The 19,181-nt window shown below is 38.9% G+C and overlaps 1 protein-coding gene across 3 annotated transcripts in view; it reads left to right on the forward strand.

Moving 5' to 3' along the window:
* The first annotated feature begins 972 nt into the window (after positions 1 to 972).
* PLEKHF2 (pleckstrin homology and FYVE domain containing 2) overlaps positions 973 to 19,181 on the forward strand; it is a 29,085-nt gene continuing 10,876 nt past the window's right edge. The window contains exons 1-2 of one of the 3 annotated variants that reach the window (XM_081266136.1): positions 973 to 1,308; positions 8,573 to 8,672. In XM_081266136.1, coding sequence (XP_081122262.1) covers positions 1,074 to 1,308; positions 8,573 to 8,613 — 276 coding nt within the window. In that variant the 5' untranslated portion in view covers positions 973 to 1,073 and the 3' untranslated portion in view covers positions 8,614 to 8,672. Of the gene's footprint in view, positions 1,309 to 8,572; positions 8,673 to 8,969; positions 9,102 to 19,181 lie in introns of those variants that run through there. The other 2 variants (XM_081266134.1, XM_081266135.1) reach the window with 2 other exon arrangements.

Genomic DNA, 19,181 nt, shown 5'->3' on the forward strand with positions numbered 1-19,181 from the left:
ATTAAAATAGGGAAGGATGGGAACTAGAAAGCCTGGAGAATTCCAGACTGAAGAACGGGTGGCAAAACGGCAGAATCCAAGCCTGTTCATTTTCTCCTCAGTGCTCTTCTATGTGCAGCTTGGCGTAAATCAGAGCAATCAAAAGTAAAAAAAAAAAAAAAAAAAAAAAAAAAAAAAAAAAAAAAAAAAATCCTTTCATAATAAATCAATAGGAAATATAAAATGTTCCAGACCCAAACTTCATCAACACACTCACACTTTTTGTTTAAAGAATAAGCCGATCTCCCCCACCCTGCCCCCATTCCTTGTCCATCCTAGCTATCTTTGATGCCTCTATAGAAACCCATCAGACGCTTAGCAAACAGGTGCTGTGGAGTAAATGAATCAGGGCACGTTTAACCCTGTATACTATCTTATCATTGCAGTTTCTAGGTATGTGGAGCAGGTAGCTGAATTTTCGCGGCGTCAGAGAAGTTTTGGGAAGACCGGGAGTCCTAATGCATGCACTAAAAAGAATGGGCTATGCGAAGCATGTGGGGTATGTGTGGTAGCTTTCCCTCGTTTCAGGAAGTAGGGGCCTTAGAGCAAGTAAATGGACCGTTTGACGGGAAGCTTCCTCGAGCTAACTGAGACCGGCAAACAACTGTTAGTGAAGGCTTTGGCGTCTAAATCCAAAGCCTCTCTTTCTCATTCTTCAATTCCCCGGGGAAGCGTGTAAAGGGGTGGTAGCGGAGCCGGGGTTTCCTTCCATTCTTCTAATCTCCGTGAGAATTTCGTAGACAGTTGAATAGTCAAGCCAGGAAAGTCAGGTAAGGCGCCTCACAGCCCCAAACCTCTCCTCCTCACGCCTCACCGCGATAAAGCCAAGGAACCCACCTACCCTCGGGTGGCAGCCCCGGGCTCACTGGGCGGGCGTGGCCTCCGCCAATAGCCCCGCCCCTCGAGCGCGTCGCGCAGCCGGGAGAGGCGGGGCAAGGGAACCGGGAAGAAAGGGCGGGGAGCGAGCGGGTTGGGTGTGCTCGTGCCCGCGCGTTCGCCCTTGGCGTGTGGGCGGGGGCGCGCCGTGCCCGCGCATGGGAGAGGCCGGCCCAGGCGGCGGTAGTCGGGTTCGACTGGAGGGGCGGGGGAGTCACCTGCGAGCCGCCGCGCCGGCCGGCTGCCCGCCGCGTCCGGAACGCGCTGGCTGCGCGGGTCCGCAGGCCGCACACACCCAGAGAGGTCGGGCTTGGGAACTGGCAGAGTCCGCGCCCGGCGTCTGCGACGAGGAGTCGGACCTTCGCGCTACTGCCGTTGCCCGTGCTCGGCCGGGTAGGTGAAGCTGGGGTTGGTGGTCCGCGGGCTTCTGGCGGACTGGGAGTGGAGAAGCGAAACTTTCCGGGCGCTTCCTCCGCGGTCCCAGGGCCGTCCGCGGCGCCGGGAGGTGTCGTCGCGGGCGGCGACGGCGGCCGACGCCATGTTGGGGTCTAAGAAACGGGGCGCTCCCGGGCCGCTCCCCTCGCGCTGAGGCCGGCCCTCGGGCTGGACGCCGCCGCCGTCCCGCGGTGCCCGCCAGCGCCTTGGCGAGCCGCGCCCGCCCGCAGGACGCCGCCGCCGTGGGGGGCCGCCGGGAGGGTCCGGCGGGCGGACGCGGGAAGGGGCCCCGAGGTCCGGCGAGAAGTTGTGGGACGCCAGGACTAGGGTCCTAGACGTGGCCAGTGGAGTCTCAGGGCTCCAGCATTTTCCTGCCCCCCAAAGTTTTCAGGGTCTGGGCATCACGGTGCACGTTGCAACTTGAACAGCGTATTTTGTAGGGAGTTTTGGGTGAAAAATGGCACCACAGAATTTGTTCGTATAGAAGCGATGGCTACTACGCTCTTTATTTGGAGTCTTTTAAAGCTTTATGGTCTTAGGCCGAATTTATTTTTCTTTAAAAAATGTTATTAAAGACCGAGAGCTCGCTACTGATGTTGCTTGACCAGCTTTCTGTGCTCCTAGAACATTATAGCAATAACCTGTGTGGGTGCGCAATGGAAATGAGGACTGTGAAGGTTATAGATACCTAAGTCCTTCGTAATTCGTGCACACAAAAAGTATCTTAGATCGATAAATGCCCTCTTTATAGTTTTATTGCTTTGCTGAGGAAACTCATTAAAGAAAGATTTTGACACAGTAAAGGCATGTGTTGTTCTCTTAAGAATAAATAATCTTGACATTTTGAAGTGTTCCACTCCCATTGGTTCTTTGAGGGTGCATTCCTTCCTATTTTGAGCATTTACCTTTTTCTCAACTCTGGTAGCTCATGGGGTCCTCAGGTTAATTCAGTATTAACAGAGGCTTCTATTTTTAATCTCTTTAGGTCATGACAGCATTGAGAGGTGAATGGTATTAGGTTACTTTTTTGGAAGGCACATGTAATCGCCTCAAACAACAACAAAAAAGACAAAAACCAAAACTGGTGTACTGATTAAGGCATCAAAAGTAAAGATTCAGCATGAATTATTCCAGCAAATGAACATAAAAATTTTTTAAAATATAAAGACAGCTTTAAAATTCTTTTAAATGAATTGATAAACCCTGAACCATGTCTTGGAGAATTTCTCTTTTTACTCCTTAATAGGTAAAAATGTACTTTCTGCTTTGATTTTACTCCCAGTTTCCTTAGTTCTTAAAAATCTTCTTTTGCTTCATTGTCAAGTTAATGCCATTGTACATATTTATTGAGTAAACTTAACTAATTTCTCAAATTTAGAAACTTAGCTGGTATTTAATAAGGTCTTTTCATTCTCTTATAGTGATAGGATATATAACTCATTCCTGTCTGTCCACGGTGTTTGCTCTTTTCTTATCACTGCTGTTTCTAATTTGAATTTAGTTCTTAAGTACAAATACTTATTTCCTAGAGAGCTGTTAAAAGGGCTCTTGTCCTGAAGTTTTTCCTCTTAAAGATATTTAAACCTATACTTTTTGAAGGCTTTCTACTTTGCTTCCATCTACCTTCTCTACCCAGGAAATCAATTCACTTCTCCAATAGTATCCATCAGTATTGTATGGATCTGTAAGGGCTCCTTCTTGACAGCAGGCATCACATTGGGTTTGATTTGCCTCCCCATTCTCAGCAAGCTGAGAATGTGGCAGGTGCTCAGGAAAGGTTTAAATGGATAACTCCACATGTTTGTTTCTTGTAAATATGCTTCATGAGTTTCTTATTAAATTTTAATTTCCATGGCTATAGTTGTTAAATCTCGGTGGTATTTTCCTTAGTAGATGCCATGGACACCATTAAATGCGCAGATTGTGTGCTCTCTCTTGTTTTTTTTTTTTTTGATGAGAATTTATTGTTGTGAAGATTCAGATTATTGTGGTAACTCAATGAATTTTGGCCTGGGGTACAGAACTTGAATGTTCATGAAATTTCCAAGAAGATAATAGACTGGAATGTAACCAGTGATGAATGGAGAGATGCCATGGATCAATAAAAGGATTATAATCATGATTCTAAAAGGAGATTGACTTTTTTACACTTGATGAAAATTTGGTTAATGCCTCACATTTTGAAGGTCATGTTTATATAGACTGCTTAATAGAGCAAATTTTTGTTTTTTCAGAATTATCTTTGAATATTAAAGTCCCCTTATTGGAAAACAAAAACATTACTTTTCTATTGATAAGTTTATCTTTGAGAACCAGGTTTGTGCATTAACTGCCTGCTACTTGCATGCTTATTTGAAAATAAATAAAATAAAATAAATAAAATACTTAATAGATACACTTTTATGGTGCTAATTTAAGTTTCAGAACATCTCTAGGTTAAGGTTTTCTGTAATTCTGTAATGACTATAGAATTTGGGGCTAATTTCCTGCCTCTACCCAATACAACTTTCTCCCCAGCAAATCTGTAAACCACAAGCTAGTGTGTACAATTTGAGGAAGTCCTGGGAAAGAGATAGAAGGCATTCAAATAATTGGTCTGAGTGTAATAGAAAGCAAATTTCATATAGGTGTACTGGAAAAATCAAACTGAGTGCTTGCCACTGTTGCTAGCTAGTTTATGACTCTTGAACAGATCACTTATCTAAGCTTCACTGGAGTCATTTATAAAATGGACATAGAAATATTTGCCTACAGGGTTGTTTTGAAGATTCAGTGAGAGTTTATGGAAATGACTGACACATGATAGTATTGTTTTAACAAGTAAACAGTAGCAGTGAATCACAGAATTTAAAATTTTAAAAGGTTAGCAGTCTTTAGCAATAACTAGTTCAGTTGTCAACCTTGGCTGTGCGTTAGAATCACCTCAAGAGCTTCTTAAAAATCCTTATGTCTAAACTTCACCCCAAAATGAATAGGATTATGGATGTGGGGTCAGGCTTAAGTAGTTTTATGCCCCTGCCCCCTTTTTTTTCGAGCACTCGTGATTTTAATGTACAGATTGAGAATCTTGAATGAAATATAAAGGTTAAGTGTCAGCCAAGTTTACTAATAGGCTAGAAAGGATATATTTGTAACTGAGAAAAAAGTGAAGTACATAGAAATTAGGTAACAGTTAAATTATTTCTGGCCAGACTGTATATTTGGGACTAGGGTTCACTAACTCCCATGATTTTCACCTCCCCTCTGTATGAAAAATCCACACATATGACCCTGTTATTTCACCTTATTATTATTCGGCACTACTGTACCTGAAGTCTTCACCCTGTGGCCAAATGGTGATCCAAAGGCCAGCTTTCTCTTTCTCTTTTTCCATCATACCTGGGGAAGTAGTTTTTTGTCCTCATTATCATTTTCAGGCCTTCACAGTGTTAATCTTCCTTCTTTCCAACCTTGAACTCTTCAGTTATATTTGAAGTTTGATCTTTGCTGAATATAACTGGTCAATTCTTTTTGTGTGTGTGTTGCTGGGGGGGGGGGGTGTTGGGGATTGAGGATTGAACCCAGGGGTGCTTAATCACTGAGCCAAATCCCTAGCCCTTTTTATATTTTATTTTGAGACAGAGTCTCACTAAGTTACTTATGACCTTGCTAAGTTGCTGGGGCTGGCTCTGAATTTGCAGTCCTCCTGCCTCAGCCTCTAGAGCCACAGGCATGCACCACTACACTGGACTGTTACTGGTCAGTTTTTAATTTGTAAATATCAATTTACTTTTTCTGCTGTGCCTCTGCCCCATAACTCTCCAAAAGGTCATACTGTGGTGACTTTGTTTTCCTGTGACTTATGTACTAATTGCTTTCTGATCCCATTCTCATCCTCAGATTGACTTTACTTGTTCTATTGCTATTTCACTCTTCAGGCTGGGAACCCAGGTCTTAAAACATGTTACTCTTGGTAACAACCTTGCTTCCCTCTATGGTCATTTAAGATTTTATGGGACTGGGGATGTAGCTCCATGGTAGAATGCTTGCTTGCATGCTCAAGGCCCTGCATTTCTTCTCCAGTAACACACACCACATACACATGCATGCACACTCATGCACGCACACAAAATTATGATGTGAATTTTCTGTTTTCTTCTTTGCATCATCATCTTCATCTTTTTTTTTTTCCTTGACGCTTTTGGAAGTGGAGCTACCTTTGTACTTGTTTTGTTTAAACAATAGTTGGGGGGAGTCAAAAACATTTTGTATTTATATTTTTATTAATTGTATATGTATTTGTATTTTACTTTTTATACTTGTATTTTTCTACATATTGTTCGCATTTTGTTCTTAGATTTAAGTTTTTTTTGTAGGCAGTATCAAAATATTATCAAAATATTGTCACTCTAGTGCTTAAAAGAGAGCCAGTATTAATTTTTCAGTGTGTATCTTTACAGTGTAATAAAAAATAAATAGGTTTATACTATATATGTTGTTTAAAAAGCTTTATTTAATAAAATGTCTTTTTTAAAATCAGTTTTCCACATTAAGTATTAATCTATGTTCTTTCAAAAGCTGCCTGAAAATCCATGGGTATGCCATGTTTTATTTAATTAGTTTTCTGTTGTTGAGTATTTAGATTGTTTTTGACTTTTCATTATTATAAACAGAGCTACAGTGAATTTTTTTTTTTACAAACAGCTTTGTACAATGATTTAATTATTTTTTGTGTGTATTCTTGGTGGTAGATTATATAAACTTTTGAAAGCATTTATATTGCCAAGGTGGCAATTAGAAACGTTGTTTCAGTGTATTCTGTCCAGAATATGAATGCCTATTTTCCCCACATCTTAGAAAGGTGAATAATTTATCATTTTAATTTTATTTTTTTTTTATTATGAAGGAGTCAGCTTTTTTTTCTATTTAGGGGTTATTGTTTTTTTTTTTTTATGTGAAATTGCCATTTGTGTCATTTTTCTCTTGGAGTTTTCTTATGGATTTACAGGAGTCTTTTGTGTATTAAGAATGTTGAGGGGCCGGGGCTGTGGCTCAGTGGTTGAGCACTTGCCTCATGTGCATGAGGCACTGGGTTCGATCCTTGGCACCACATACAAAAAATAAATAAATAAAACAAAGATACTGTGTTCATCTACAACTAAAAAAAAAATTAAGAATGTTGACCCTTTGCCATCTTTTGCAAATATTTTTTAAACTTTTAATAGATTTTGCTTCCAATGTTGAAATTTAAAGTTTCATGTAGTAACAGGTTTTCATTTTTGATAGTTGACTTTTTCAAAATATGTTTAACTATTCCTTTGTGGCTAGAAAATTAGGTTTTGTTTTTTCACTATGACCTAGAGGAAAAACTTTTTATATGCAACACCCTCTCTTCCTTCTCCTTTAATTTAGTTCTCCAGGATACATTTATAAGAATAAAAATTCCAGGATCACAGTCAAACTTTCTAAAATATTGCCATACATTGCCATTAGTCCTCAATCATTCCACATGTTCCGTTGCTTATTGTGATCTTGTGTCAAGTTATTTAGTCTCTGAGAGTTGTGAAACGTGAATGCGCATTGAAAAGATGCTGTGTTCTCTTGTCTGCCATTCTTGCTTTCCTTAACACTCTTGCTTTATAATCTAGGTGGTACCTCAAATTTTAGTCCTCTGCCCCTTCTTTCTTTCACATATTAGCCAGCATCTCTAGGTGGGTGACTACCAAATCTCTCTGTAGTCTTGGAATTCCCTCTTGTCCTGGCATCTCTGACAGATGGTCGTCTATTGTGTACCCTGAAGGACTTCAAGATAAATATGTCCCAAACTCATTTCTTCTCCCTCCTGAAACAAGGCTAGCATCTGCCCAGGGACTTATACTTAAACTCTTCAAGTTGAATTATACTCACTTGGTGTTCCTTAGTAATCTCTCTTCCTTTCATTCTTCCCTTTTTATTTCTGCTGCCAATTATTGTGGTTCAGGCTTTTATTACCTTTCATTCTCTCTTTGGAGACTATCATCATATTCTTCTGATTGGTTTCTTTGCTTTCTAACTTGCTTCCTTATATTCTCTCTAGCCCATTTTATGTACTACTTTTGTGCATTGATTAGTATTTTCCTATTAAAAACCTTTGTCTTCCATTTCCTATATATTAAAATCTAAACCCTTTAATCCAAAGTTTACTTTCTTTTGCAATTTGTTACCTCCCTATCTTATTAATCTTCTATTCTGCCACTGTAACTTCTCCTGGGCTTGCATCCTCCATCCTGAACTCCAATATTTCCATTTCTGAGAAATAGCTCACCCTGCTAAATTGTTTGGCCTACTATTGCTGTGAGACCCAGTTTGAATTTGTAGTCCCTTAAGATTTGTTCCTAGATGTTCCACCTGGTCAAAATTACATCACAGCTCAACTCCAAATCAAGTCCTTTGGCCTTGGGACCTTCATTGTTCTTTTTAATTCAATTTAATTTTCTGTTAAATGGTTTTGGTTTGTTTTTCCTTTGCTGTTTACACTTTGAGTCTGCAGATTTGAGGTAATTGTATTCCTCAATTTATAGTATATTACAGGGGTACCAAATGCCTTTCTTCTTTTTATTTTTTCCCTTGTCAGTTACTTCTGTCATTTTCTTTGCCATAGAAACACACCTGTATAATATATAATATATATGTATATATATATAAAAAATATATATATGTATGTCTGTATAAATTTAAGAATATAGCTGTCTTTCCACAGAGATTTTAGTTTTGAGTTTTTTTCTTTCTCTTTTAATACAGTTTTGCACAGAGCAAGTGATCAGTACATGTTTGGCTATTTGGAATTCATTAAAAATCATTAATGCTTTTATTTGCTTCCATACTACTTAGACTAAATTCTGGAGATTGATTCTAGCTTTACTCATCCATATTCAGTTAGTCATTGTAATCCTGAATCTGACCTATCCTTTCTATTCTGTTGCAAGCTTCAGACTCTTCATCAACTTTCCTCTGTTTTTTTTTTTTTTTCCTCCATGCTAGGGATGCAGGTACATCCCTATCCCCTTTTATTATTTTTGGAACAGGGTTTTATTAAGCTTGCAGAGGCTGGCCTTGAACTTGGAATCCTCCTATCTCACTCTCCCAAGTTGCTGGGATTAAGGGCCAGTGCCACCATTCCCGGCTTCCCTCTAATTTTATAATACCTCTATACCTGGATCTTGCTTTTAATCTCTCCGTTCTGTTTGTCTTTCATTGTTTCTAGTTACCTTAGGAAAATCCAGATCAAATCAGGCCACTCCTTAAGTTTAAGAAAGAAATCTCGGGAATCAACAAGGTATCTCGTCTTGCGTTTCTCTTTTCACACTAAGTAACTCTTTATATCCTTTGCTGCATGTTTACCATGTGACTTTTAAAATATTTTTATTTTATTTTTTTGCAGTCCTGGGGATTGAATCCAGGGCTTTAGGCAAGTTCCCTACCACTGAGCCACATCCCCAATGTGTGAGGGTTTTTTATGTTTTTTGTTTTTTGTTTTTTTTTGGGTGGGGGTTACTGGGGATTGAACTCAGGAGCACTCAATCTTGAGCTACATCCCCAGCCCTATTTTGTATTTTATGTAGAGACAGGATCTCGCTGAATTGCTTAGAGCTAAATTGCTGAGGCTGGCTTTAAACTCTTGGTCTTCCTACCTTTTCTTCCCAAACCACCAGGATTATAGGCTTGTGCCACTGTATCTGGCCAACTTTTTTAAAACACATTTTTACTTCCAGAACTTTATGCTTTTGCTTAAGGTAAGTAAAGTACCCCCGCCTTTTTTTTTTTTTTTTAACTTTTGAAATTAATCTTTCAGATGTGCAAATGCTACTCTATGACTTGCCCTTAATCTTTTTTTTTTTTTGCTTCCTTACTACTTTGTTGATATTCTTAATTAATTAATTATAGTACTTATCGTATTGTGCTGTGTATTAAGCTTTGTGGTATATATCTTTTTCCACATTTTTTATTGACATTATAGTTGTACATAATGGTGGGATTTGTTATTACATATTCATGCATGCACACAGTATAAGAATATTATATGGACAACATCATTTCCAATATTTCCCTGCCCCCTTACCCTCTTTTCATTCCTCCCCCAGTCCTTTTCTTCTACTTTATTGATCTCCCTTTGATTTTCATGAGACACCCCCACCTTCTTTCCTTTTTCTATTTTAGCTTCTGTAGATGAGAGAAAACATGATGGTGATATATATCTTAATTCCCAGTGTCTGTTTATTCTTTTTTCTATTAAGCATAAAACCTCAAATGTCATGAGAAGATCACAACTATTTTGAATGATAACTGTTACTGGGACTATCCTGGAGAGGTCCCCCCAAAAGAGAGATGGACCTCAATTCAGGGTCCTTATCTCATTGCAAAAAGGAATTTAAGGATGGGTCAAAGTGAAGCACAGACAGAATTAGGAGAAAGAAAAGGTAGATTATGGGCATTGGAGAGGAATATGCTGGCTACATTTTAGCTAGACACATATATATGTATAAGATCGGTAAAGCAGGGATGATCTGAGCAGGTGTTACTAGTACTCCATTGTGTTGATAACTGGACACGTTGACCATTAACCAGGATGGGGGTCTGCCGCAGTCTGGCTGGGCACAATTCAGGAGCCACTTGTCAAAAGAAACAAACTTTATTTTTAGAACTACAAACACCAAACAAAACAGCTCCTCAGGAAAAAACCCTCAGAGCCCAACTGTCACCACCGGCTTCCCACAAGCCTCTCACCCACACAAGCCTCACCACCTCCCACAATCCTCCTGCTCTTGAGGCCGATTGGCTGGGTCGCGTGGGCGGAGCCAAAGAAGTCCCCCAATGAGCAGCTCCGTGGTCTGAAAGGGCAGGGAAACAGCCCAATGAACATCACCGCAGAGGAGCCAATCAGCTAGATGTTGCTGGGGCCGCTGTGAGCCAATCATCAGCTTTGCAGTCTGAAGGGCGGGGAAACAGCCCAATGAACATCACTGCAGAGGAGCCAATCAACTAGATGTTGCTGGGGCCGCTGTGAGCCAATCATCAGCTGGCAGTCTGAAGGGCGGGGAAACAGCCCAATGAACATCACTGCAGAGGAGCCAATCAGCTAGATGTTGCTGAGGCAGCTGTGAACCAATCATCAGCCGGCAGCTGGAAGTTTGCTGGCAGCTGGAAGTTTGCTGGGGCCCCTTTGGCTGTGGCTCTCAACATCTCCCCCTCTCTGTTTAAACAACAAGCATGTATCTTAGGGACCGTGCCTGCCTTAGGTTGTCCAATACTACATATGGTCCTTACCCGTTTTCGGATGAGCTGACCTCAGGGCGTCAGCCTCCTGTCTTAGGTTGGTACCATTGTAATTGGATCTTACCCGTCATTGACTACCGGTCCAGTATACAGCCACACCTGTGGAGAGGTCTTTGTCATGACAAGCAGAAGGGAGGAAGATACACCAAGCCAATTGACGGCTCTTGTTGGAAAAATTGTACCACCGATGACATCATCAGCAAAAATACCCCAACACTACCACAAGTCGCTTCACCAACAGATAGTTCACAATGCCTAGTCTAGGCAAGTCCTGCAAGTTCTGCACATAGTCTAGGCAAGTTCTGCAAGCAGTTCAGTGATGGCTATTGCAGAAGCTGTAGATTAGTTTTATCTTTGTCTTCACCGGCACTGGGATGAAGATAGGAATTCTGGCAATAATGGCTAAAGAAAAAATTATGTAACATTCCAGAAGGCACTAAAAGAAAACAATTTTCTTAACAATTTACATTATCTTGAAGAGAATTATTAAATATAATGAAAAGGAAAGGTGAAAGTAAACAAACAGATCTGTTAACCTCCTTTTTTTTTATTGGTTGTTCAAAACATTACAAAGCTCTTGACATATCATATTTCATACATAAGCTTCAAGTGAGTTATGAACTCCCATTTTTACCCCACAGATTGCAAAATCATATCAGTTATACATCCACATTTTTACATAATGCCTTACTAGTAACTGTTGTATTCTGCTACCTTTCCTATCCTATACTATCCCCCCTCCCCTCCCCTCCCCTCCTCTCTATCTACCCCACCTACTGTAATTCATTTCTCTCCTTGTTTATTTTCCCATTCCCCTCACAGCCTCTTATATGTAATTTTGTATAACAATGAGGGTCTCCCTCCATTTCCATGCAATTCCCCTTTTCTCTCCCTTTCCCTTCCCCTTCATGTCTCTGTTTAATGTTAATCTTTTCTTCCTGCTCTTCCTCCCTGCTCTATTCTTAGTTGCTCTCATTATATCAAAGAAGACATTTGATATTTGTTTTTTAGGGATTGGCTAGCTTCACTAAGCATAATCTGCTCTAGTGCCATCCATTTCCCTGCGAATTCCATGATTTTGTCATTTTTTAGTGCTGCGTAATACTCCATGGTGTATAGATGCCACATTTTTTAATCCATTCATCCATTGAAGGGCATCTGGGTTGTTTCCACAGTCTAGCTATTGTGAATTGTGCTGCTATGAACATCGATGTGGCAGTATCCCTGTAGTACGCTCTTTTAAGGTCTTCAGGGAATAGTCCGAGAAGGGCAATAGCTGGACTCAAATGGTGGATCCATTCCCAGCTTTCCCAGGAATCTCCATACTGCTTTCCAAAGTGGCCGAACCAGTTTGCAGTCCCACCAGCAATGTAAAAGAGTACCCTTTTCCCCACATCCTCTCCAGCATTTGTTGTTGTTTGACTTCATAATGGCTGCCAATCTTACTGGAGTGAGATGGTATCTTAGGGTGGTTTTGATTTGCATTTCTCTGACTGCTAGAGATGGAGAGCATTTTTTCATGTACTCGTTGATTGATTGTATATCCTCCTCTGAGAAGTGTCTGTTCAGATCCTTGGCCCATTTGTTGATTGGGTTATTTGTTATCTTATTGTCTAATTTTTTGAGTTCTTTGTATACTCTGGATATTAGGACTCTGTCTGAAGTGTGAGAAGTAAAAATTTGTTCCCATGATGTAGGCTCCCTATTTACCTCTCTTATTGTTTCTCTTGCTGTGAAAAAACTTTTTAGTTTAAGTAAGTCCCAATTGTTGATTCTTGTTATTAACTCTTGTGCTATGGGTGTCCTATTAAGGAATTTGGAGCCCGACCCTACAATATGTAGATCAGGGCCAACCTTTTCTTCTATCAGACGCAGAGTCTCTGATTTGATATCAAGGTCTTTGATCCATTTTGAGTTAACTTTTGTGCATGGTGAGAGGAGAGGATTTAGTTTCATTTTGTTGCATATGGATTTCCAGTTTTCCCAACACCATTTGTTGAATGTTAACCTCCTTTTTTGTTTACATATTAAAACAATCCTTAACAGTTATTTACCCAATTTAAATTAAACTATTTAAATCACGTGAATAAAAAAAAATATTTGGATCCATTTTTTCATGAGCACTCATCATATATGATATATGGACATACGTACATTCAAACATATAACACAAAACACAAGTGTGCCCACATAATATAATACATACAACACATAACATAATAGTAAAGGCCTTATAACTTTTTACAGGTGAAACCTCCATTGCAATGTTTAAAAACTCTATAGTCAAAAAAAAAAAAAAATAGAACTGATCAGCAAAACTTAACCTAGGTCTGTATGAGCTCAAAAAACAAAATAGAACTTCATGATATGGGAAAGGGCAATAATAAAATAGATATTGAAAAAAGCATCCTAGTTCTGTTGCAGATGTAAGAATAGCCAAACTGGAGTTTTGGATATCAGCTGTTATGGATTTGAGCCAAATCATCTTTTTGGTCTGTAGAAATCGCTTTAGTTAATCTCTCTGGAATCCAAATCGGCTGCTGTTCTCCCTGTGGAAACGCACAAACAGGCCCCCGAATCCAGACAATCACTGGGTCAGGACTTTAGTAAAATCTCTCCAGAATCCAAATCGGCTGCTGTTCTTCCTGTGGAAACACACAAACAGACCCCCGACTCCAGATAATTACTGGGTCAGGACCTTGGTTGACCTCTCTGGAATCCAAATCGGCTGCTGTTCTTCCTGTGGAAACACACAAACAGACCCCCAACTCCAGACAATTACTGGGTCAGGACCTTTCCATTGTCCTGTTAGAATATCTTTCCAAAGTACCTTGGGCGTATGTACATTTTTTGGACACATATGCCTTTCTGCAGCACTAAGTCCTGATGAATCCAAATTTAAAAAGTTTAGAGTAAAAAGGGTTATTTTAAGTTTATCTTTGGGGAATATATACCCCTTCCCAATTCCATCTTTTTGCTTTAATAAGTACATTTTAATAGTTTGATGAGCTCTTTCAACTATGCCTTGTCCCTGTGGATTGTATGGGATTCCTGTTATATGAGTAATGCCAAATGATGAGCAAAATTGTTTAAAAGAGGTAGAAGTATAACCAGGGGCATTATCTGTTTTTAACTGTTTTGGAATGCCCACAGTGGCAAAATTTTGTAAGCAATGAGCTATAACATCTTTAGTTTTTTCTCCGGCATGAAGGGAGCCCATCAAAAATCCAGAAGAAGTATCAACTGTAACATGCAAATATTTTAATTTTCCAAATTCTGGCAAATGTGTGACGTCCATCTGCCAAATATGGTTAGGTATCAATCCTCTAGGATTGACTCCAAGATTAACTTGTGGTAAAAAGGTCACACAATTTTGACATTGTTTTATTATTTGTCTAGCTTGTTCCTTAGTTATTTTAAAACACTTTTGTAAAGTATTAGCATTGACATGGAACCTTTTATGAAAATTTATAGCTTCTTCTAGTGTAGAGAAAATATGTATGTCATGTGTAGTTTTATCTGCTAAATCATTGCCCAAACTAAGGGCTTCAGGCAATCCTGTATGTGCCCTGATATGTCCTATAAAGAATGGATCTTTTCTGTCCCAGATTAAACTTTGTATAGTGGAAAACAGAGAAAACAGTAGAAGAAGGGGAACTCCTACCAGCATCTTCAAGGGATACTATAGCATTAACTATATACTGACTATCAGAAAATAAATTAAATACAGAATCTTTAAACATCACAAAAGCTTGTAATACTGCATTAAGCTGTACCTTTTGTGCTGATTGTTTGGGTACTAAAAATGTAAAAGTTTGATCAGATGTAACTATTGCTGCTGTACCATTATTTGACCCATCAGTGAATATATTTGGAGCATTCATGATAGGTGTTTTTCTTGTCATTTTTGGAAAAATTACAGGATGCAATGACCAAAAAGACAATAAAGGATTAGATGGTAAGTGGTTATCAAATGAAACATTAGATTTGCACATGATTTTTGCCCAAGTATATAACTCATTAGCTAATTCATCAATTTGATTCATAGTATATGGAGTCATAATTTTATTGGGAGAAATTCCAAATACTCCCTTTGCTGTTTTTATTCCTTTTGAGTATCAATTGTCCTACAGCCTCAGGATACCTAGTAAGAATAGTGTTAGGAGAATAAGATAAATGTATCCATAATAATGGACCTTCTTGCCAAAATACTCCTGTGGGAATATTTTTTGTTGGTAGTACAATAAATAATAAAAGCAAACTTATATCAATTCTATCCAAATGCATATTTTCCATATATGTTTCAATGATTTTTAATGCCTTTCTTGCTTCAGGCGTTAACATTCGGGGTGAATTTGGATCTGATGGACCTTTTAGGATATCAAATAAAGGTCCCAATTCTCCTGTTGGAATACCTAGATAAGGCCTTATCCAATTTATGTCTCCTAATAACCTTTGAAAGTCATTAAGTGATTTGAGTTGATCTACTCGTATTTGAATTTTTGGTGGACGGACCATGGTTGAGGATAATAGAACTCCTAAATAATTAATTGGAATATTTAATTGTACTTTATCTATTGCTATCTCTAGATTATAATTTTTTAATAAGTTTGTAAGTGTGGCATAACATTCTAGCAATGTGTTTTTAGCTTTGTGTGCTAATACATCATCCATATAGTGAAATATTTGTAGTTCAGGATTTTGATTTCTAAGTGGCTGGATTACTTTGTTAACGTAAATTTGACACATAGTTGGGCTGTTAGCCATCCCTTGAGGGAGTACTTTCCATTCATGTCTCTGATCAGGACCTTCATGATTCAGTGCAGGGATAGTAAATGCAAAACGTGGACTATCCTCAGGATGAATTGGAATTGAAAAAAACAATCTTTAATATCTATAACTAAAACATACCAAGTTTTTGGCAAAGCAGACAATTGAGGAATCCCTGATTGAGCAGGTCCTATAATGACCATTTCATTATTAATGGCTCTTAAATCTTGCAATAATCTCCATTTACCAGATTTCTTTTTGATGACAAAAATGGGAGTATTATGGGGAGATACAGAAGGTTGTATATGTCCTTCCGCTAATTGTTGTTTGACCAGATCATGGGCTACTTGTATCTTTTCTTTAGTTAAGGGCCACTGAAGAGCCCATACTGGTCTTTCTGATTTCCATGTAATTTTTATTGTCTCAGTGGCCCTTTGTGAAAATCCAACCCATGTCTGTCTGTTCCTTGATCTATTTGTATTGGTGCTGCTATACCTTGTTCTTGTTTTTCTAATCTTTTTCCTTTCCTAAAACCTTGTCTAGCCATAATAGTGGGTGCATTTTGATTGATATTATTTGTTAATGTCAAACCTAATTGATCTAAGACATCTCGTCCCCATAAATTTATGGGACGATGATCCAATACATATGGCTGTATAGTTCCTTCACATCCTTCAGGATCCTTCCAATCTAATACCATTGCACTTCTATGGGGATTAGTCGCCACTCCTAGGCCTCGAAGCGTTTGAGTGGCTTGTTGTAATGGCCAATGTTTTGGCCATTCTTGCCGAGAGATGATGCTAAGGTCTGCACCTGTATCCAGTAGCCCATTAAATTCATGTCCTTGAATATTTAGTTTTAGCATGGGGCGAGAATCTAAATTTAAAGAAAGCATAGCCCAATCTACACCTGTGGAGCCTAATCCCTTGGAACCTCTTTCTACAGCATGACTGGAAAATTTATCATGTAGGCTTGGTATTATTAGTAACTGTGCTATTCTATCTCCTGGTGAAATTACTGATATACCCTTTGGAGAACTGGCTATAATTTTTATTTCACCTTCATAATCGGGATCAATTACCCCAGGACTTATCAAAAGTCCTTTTAGAGTAGAAGAGCTGCGTCCCAATAATAAGCCTACTGTTCCTTTGGGAAGAGGTCCTTTTACCCCTGTGGGAATGATTTGAACTCCCATCTCTGGAGTTAGTACTGATCTGGCGGAGGCGCAGATGTCCAACCCTGCGCTCCCTCTGGTTTGTCTGATGAGGGATCTGATGGACAATGTGTCCTGGGCACTACCCTGATGGGGTTGCTGGGTTCCTCCAGTGCTCTGTATATTTGTGGTTTGGGGCCCCGGAGCATTGGGGCCCCCTGTCCATTCTTTGTTTTTGATGTGTTTTGCTCCATGGATTTACTCAGTACAACATTTGTGTACAGGTGGATAAGGTCTGATAATTGATTTAAATAGTGCTGTTTGTGATCTTTAAATCTGGATATTTAATCCATGTGAAAGTGGACTGTAAATCTTCACATGGTCAGTCTTGTCCCACATGCCTCCTTTCTACCTGTCCTTATGTCCTCTGTCCTACCTCAGTACTACAGAAATTTGTTAGGGATTTGAAGGGATTACCAATTCCACAGTAGTGTTTTAGTTGATTTTTACCAACATTTTTTTTCAAATGTTATACTGTGCCGTCTTTGCAGCTGTTAGCACTGTATAACTGCCCCACATAAATACTTTTTGAAATGATGCAGTTTTTTTGTCTGAATTTCATTGGTGAAAATATGCACACATCATCATTTTTTATTTACTAACTAAACAGCTGTGCTTTTTGAAGAGTGAAGAAATCATTTAGATATATTATCATGAGATTAAGATTTAAAAAAAAATAGATCTGCCCTCCCTTAATACTCAATAGCATTCATAATTAAATATTATAGTTAAGTAGATGATGATGTTTGCTGGTAAATTTAAAATCTGAATCTAGTGAAGCAGTTGATGTATAGGGTGTGGTTCCTGTTTTTTTTTTTTTTTAATTTACAGATGTGGAAAATGAAGTTTGGTTTTCAGCAAACTCCAGATTGAGAAGCTGCTGTCACTTCTACCTGCCGGTTATATTCAGTGCTCAGTGTACATTGACTGTATACACAATCATTTTTTTTAAAATTTCAATACTTATTTTTCGGTGGACACAACATCTTTCTTTGTATGTGGTGCTGAGGATCGAACCCTGGTCTCACGAGTGCCAGGCGAGCGCGCTAATGCCTGAGCCACATCCCCAGCCCTACACAATCATTTTTGTGGGTACTGTTGAAAATTCAAAGTTGTAGGAAATCATGTTCTTTTCTCAGGAATTTCCACATCTGTTTGGAATAAGCAGGTATTCAAATTGTTACAAAACATAACAAAGTGGTATAGGTAAAGCCATGTGAGGATTTGAAGATCAAATAGTATCTGGCTGTGAGGCTGTTAATCTAAGGTATGTCTTGATGTCTTGAGGAACTGTTGAGATTTCAGCAAATAGAGAAGAGCAAGAGATGGAAGACACACGAGCTTAGAAGTAGGGAAGATCTATTATTACTTAGAAGTAGGGACTATCCCAGAGAATATTCTGGCAATAATAGCCTGTTTTGATTGTAATAAAGAAAATGTATAGAAAGAAGTAAAACTGTTAAGATAGACTATAATTGTAATTGGCCAGGACTTGACTGTGAAAGGCTTTGAACACCAGGTTAAGGATTTGGAGTTTAATTTTTCTGGTCTGGGTATTGATTTTTTTTTTTTTTTTTTTTTTTTTTTTTTTTTTTTTTGTGGTCCTGGGGATTGAACCCCAGAGCCTTGTGCATCCGAGGCAAGGACTCGGACCAACTGAGCTATATCCCCAGCCCAGGGGTATCTGATTTTTGAATAATTACCTGATTATAGTGATAAGGAATATTAATCCTAGCTGTATGCAGTGGTGTATACCTGTAATCCCAGTGACTCAGGAGGCTGCTACTAGAGGATTGTGAGTTAAAAACCAGCCTCAGCAGTGGCAAGGTGCTAAGCAACTCAGTGAGACCTTGTCTCTAAATAAAAATACAAAATAGGGCTGGGGATTTGGCTCAGTGATTGAGTGCCCATGAGTTCAATTCCTGGTACCCCCCCCCCCAAAAAAAAGGAATATTAATGTTGTCTTCTGTGAAATGACTTAAATATTAAAGACTTAGAGTCTTATTAGAATTTGAGGTTCACATTCTTCTCTTCTTTTGTCCTATCTCTCTCTGAACATCTTTGTTTGTTTGTTTAAACTCCCCAATATGGGTATTCTGGTTTTTCAAATTAATTTTCTAAATCCTCACCTGTGACTTAGTTATTCTTACGTTTTCTCTTTCAAACTTAACCTGCTTGGAACTGCTTTTACTGATACCCCAAATTAGTCAGAGCTCTACTTTTTGCTTCCTTGTGGTATTTGAAGAATCATTTTGAATTTATTTTATACTTACTATCATTTGTTTAAATTTTTTTTCTCCTCTAAATTTGTTAATGTCATTCCCCAAATACATAATAAAGGTCTACGTAAGTGAAGTATTTCTGAAACTAGCAAGATATAATACAAATATCATGAATTAAAAAAAAAAAAAGCTGGACAGTTGTGAGTTTGAAGTCAGTCTGGGCAACTTAGACACTATCTCAAAAAAACTGGGGGGCTGGGGATGTAGCTCAGTGATAAGGCACCCCTGGGCTCATTTCCCAGTACTGGAGAAAGGAAAAGAAAAGAAAAGAAAAA

The sequence above is a fragment of the Spermophilus citellus genome (assembly GCF_964194105.1).
Source record: "Spermophilus citellus genome assembly, chromosome: 14".
NCBI classification, from domain to species: domain Eukaryota; kingdom Metazoa; phylum Chordata; class Mammalia; order Rodentia; family Sciuridae; genus Spermophilus; species Spermophilus citellus.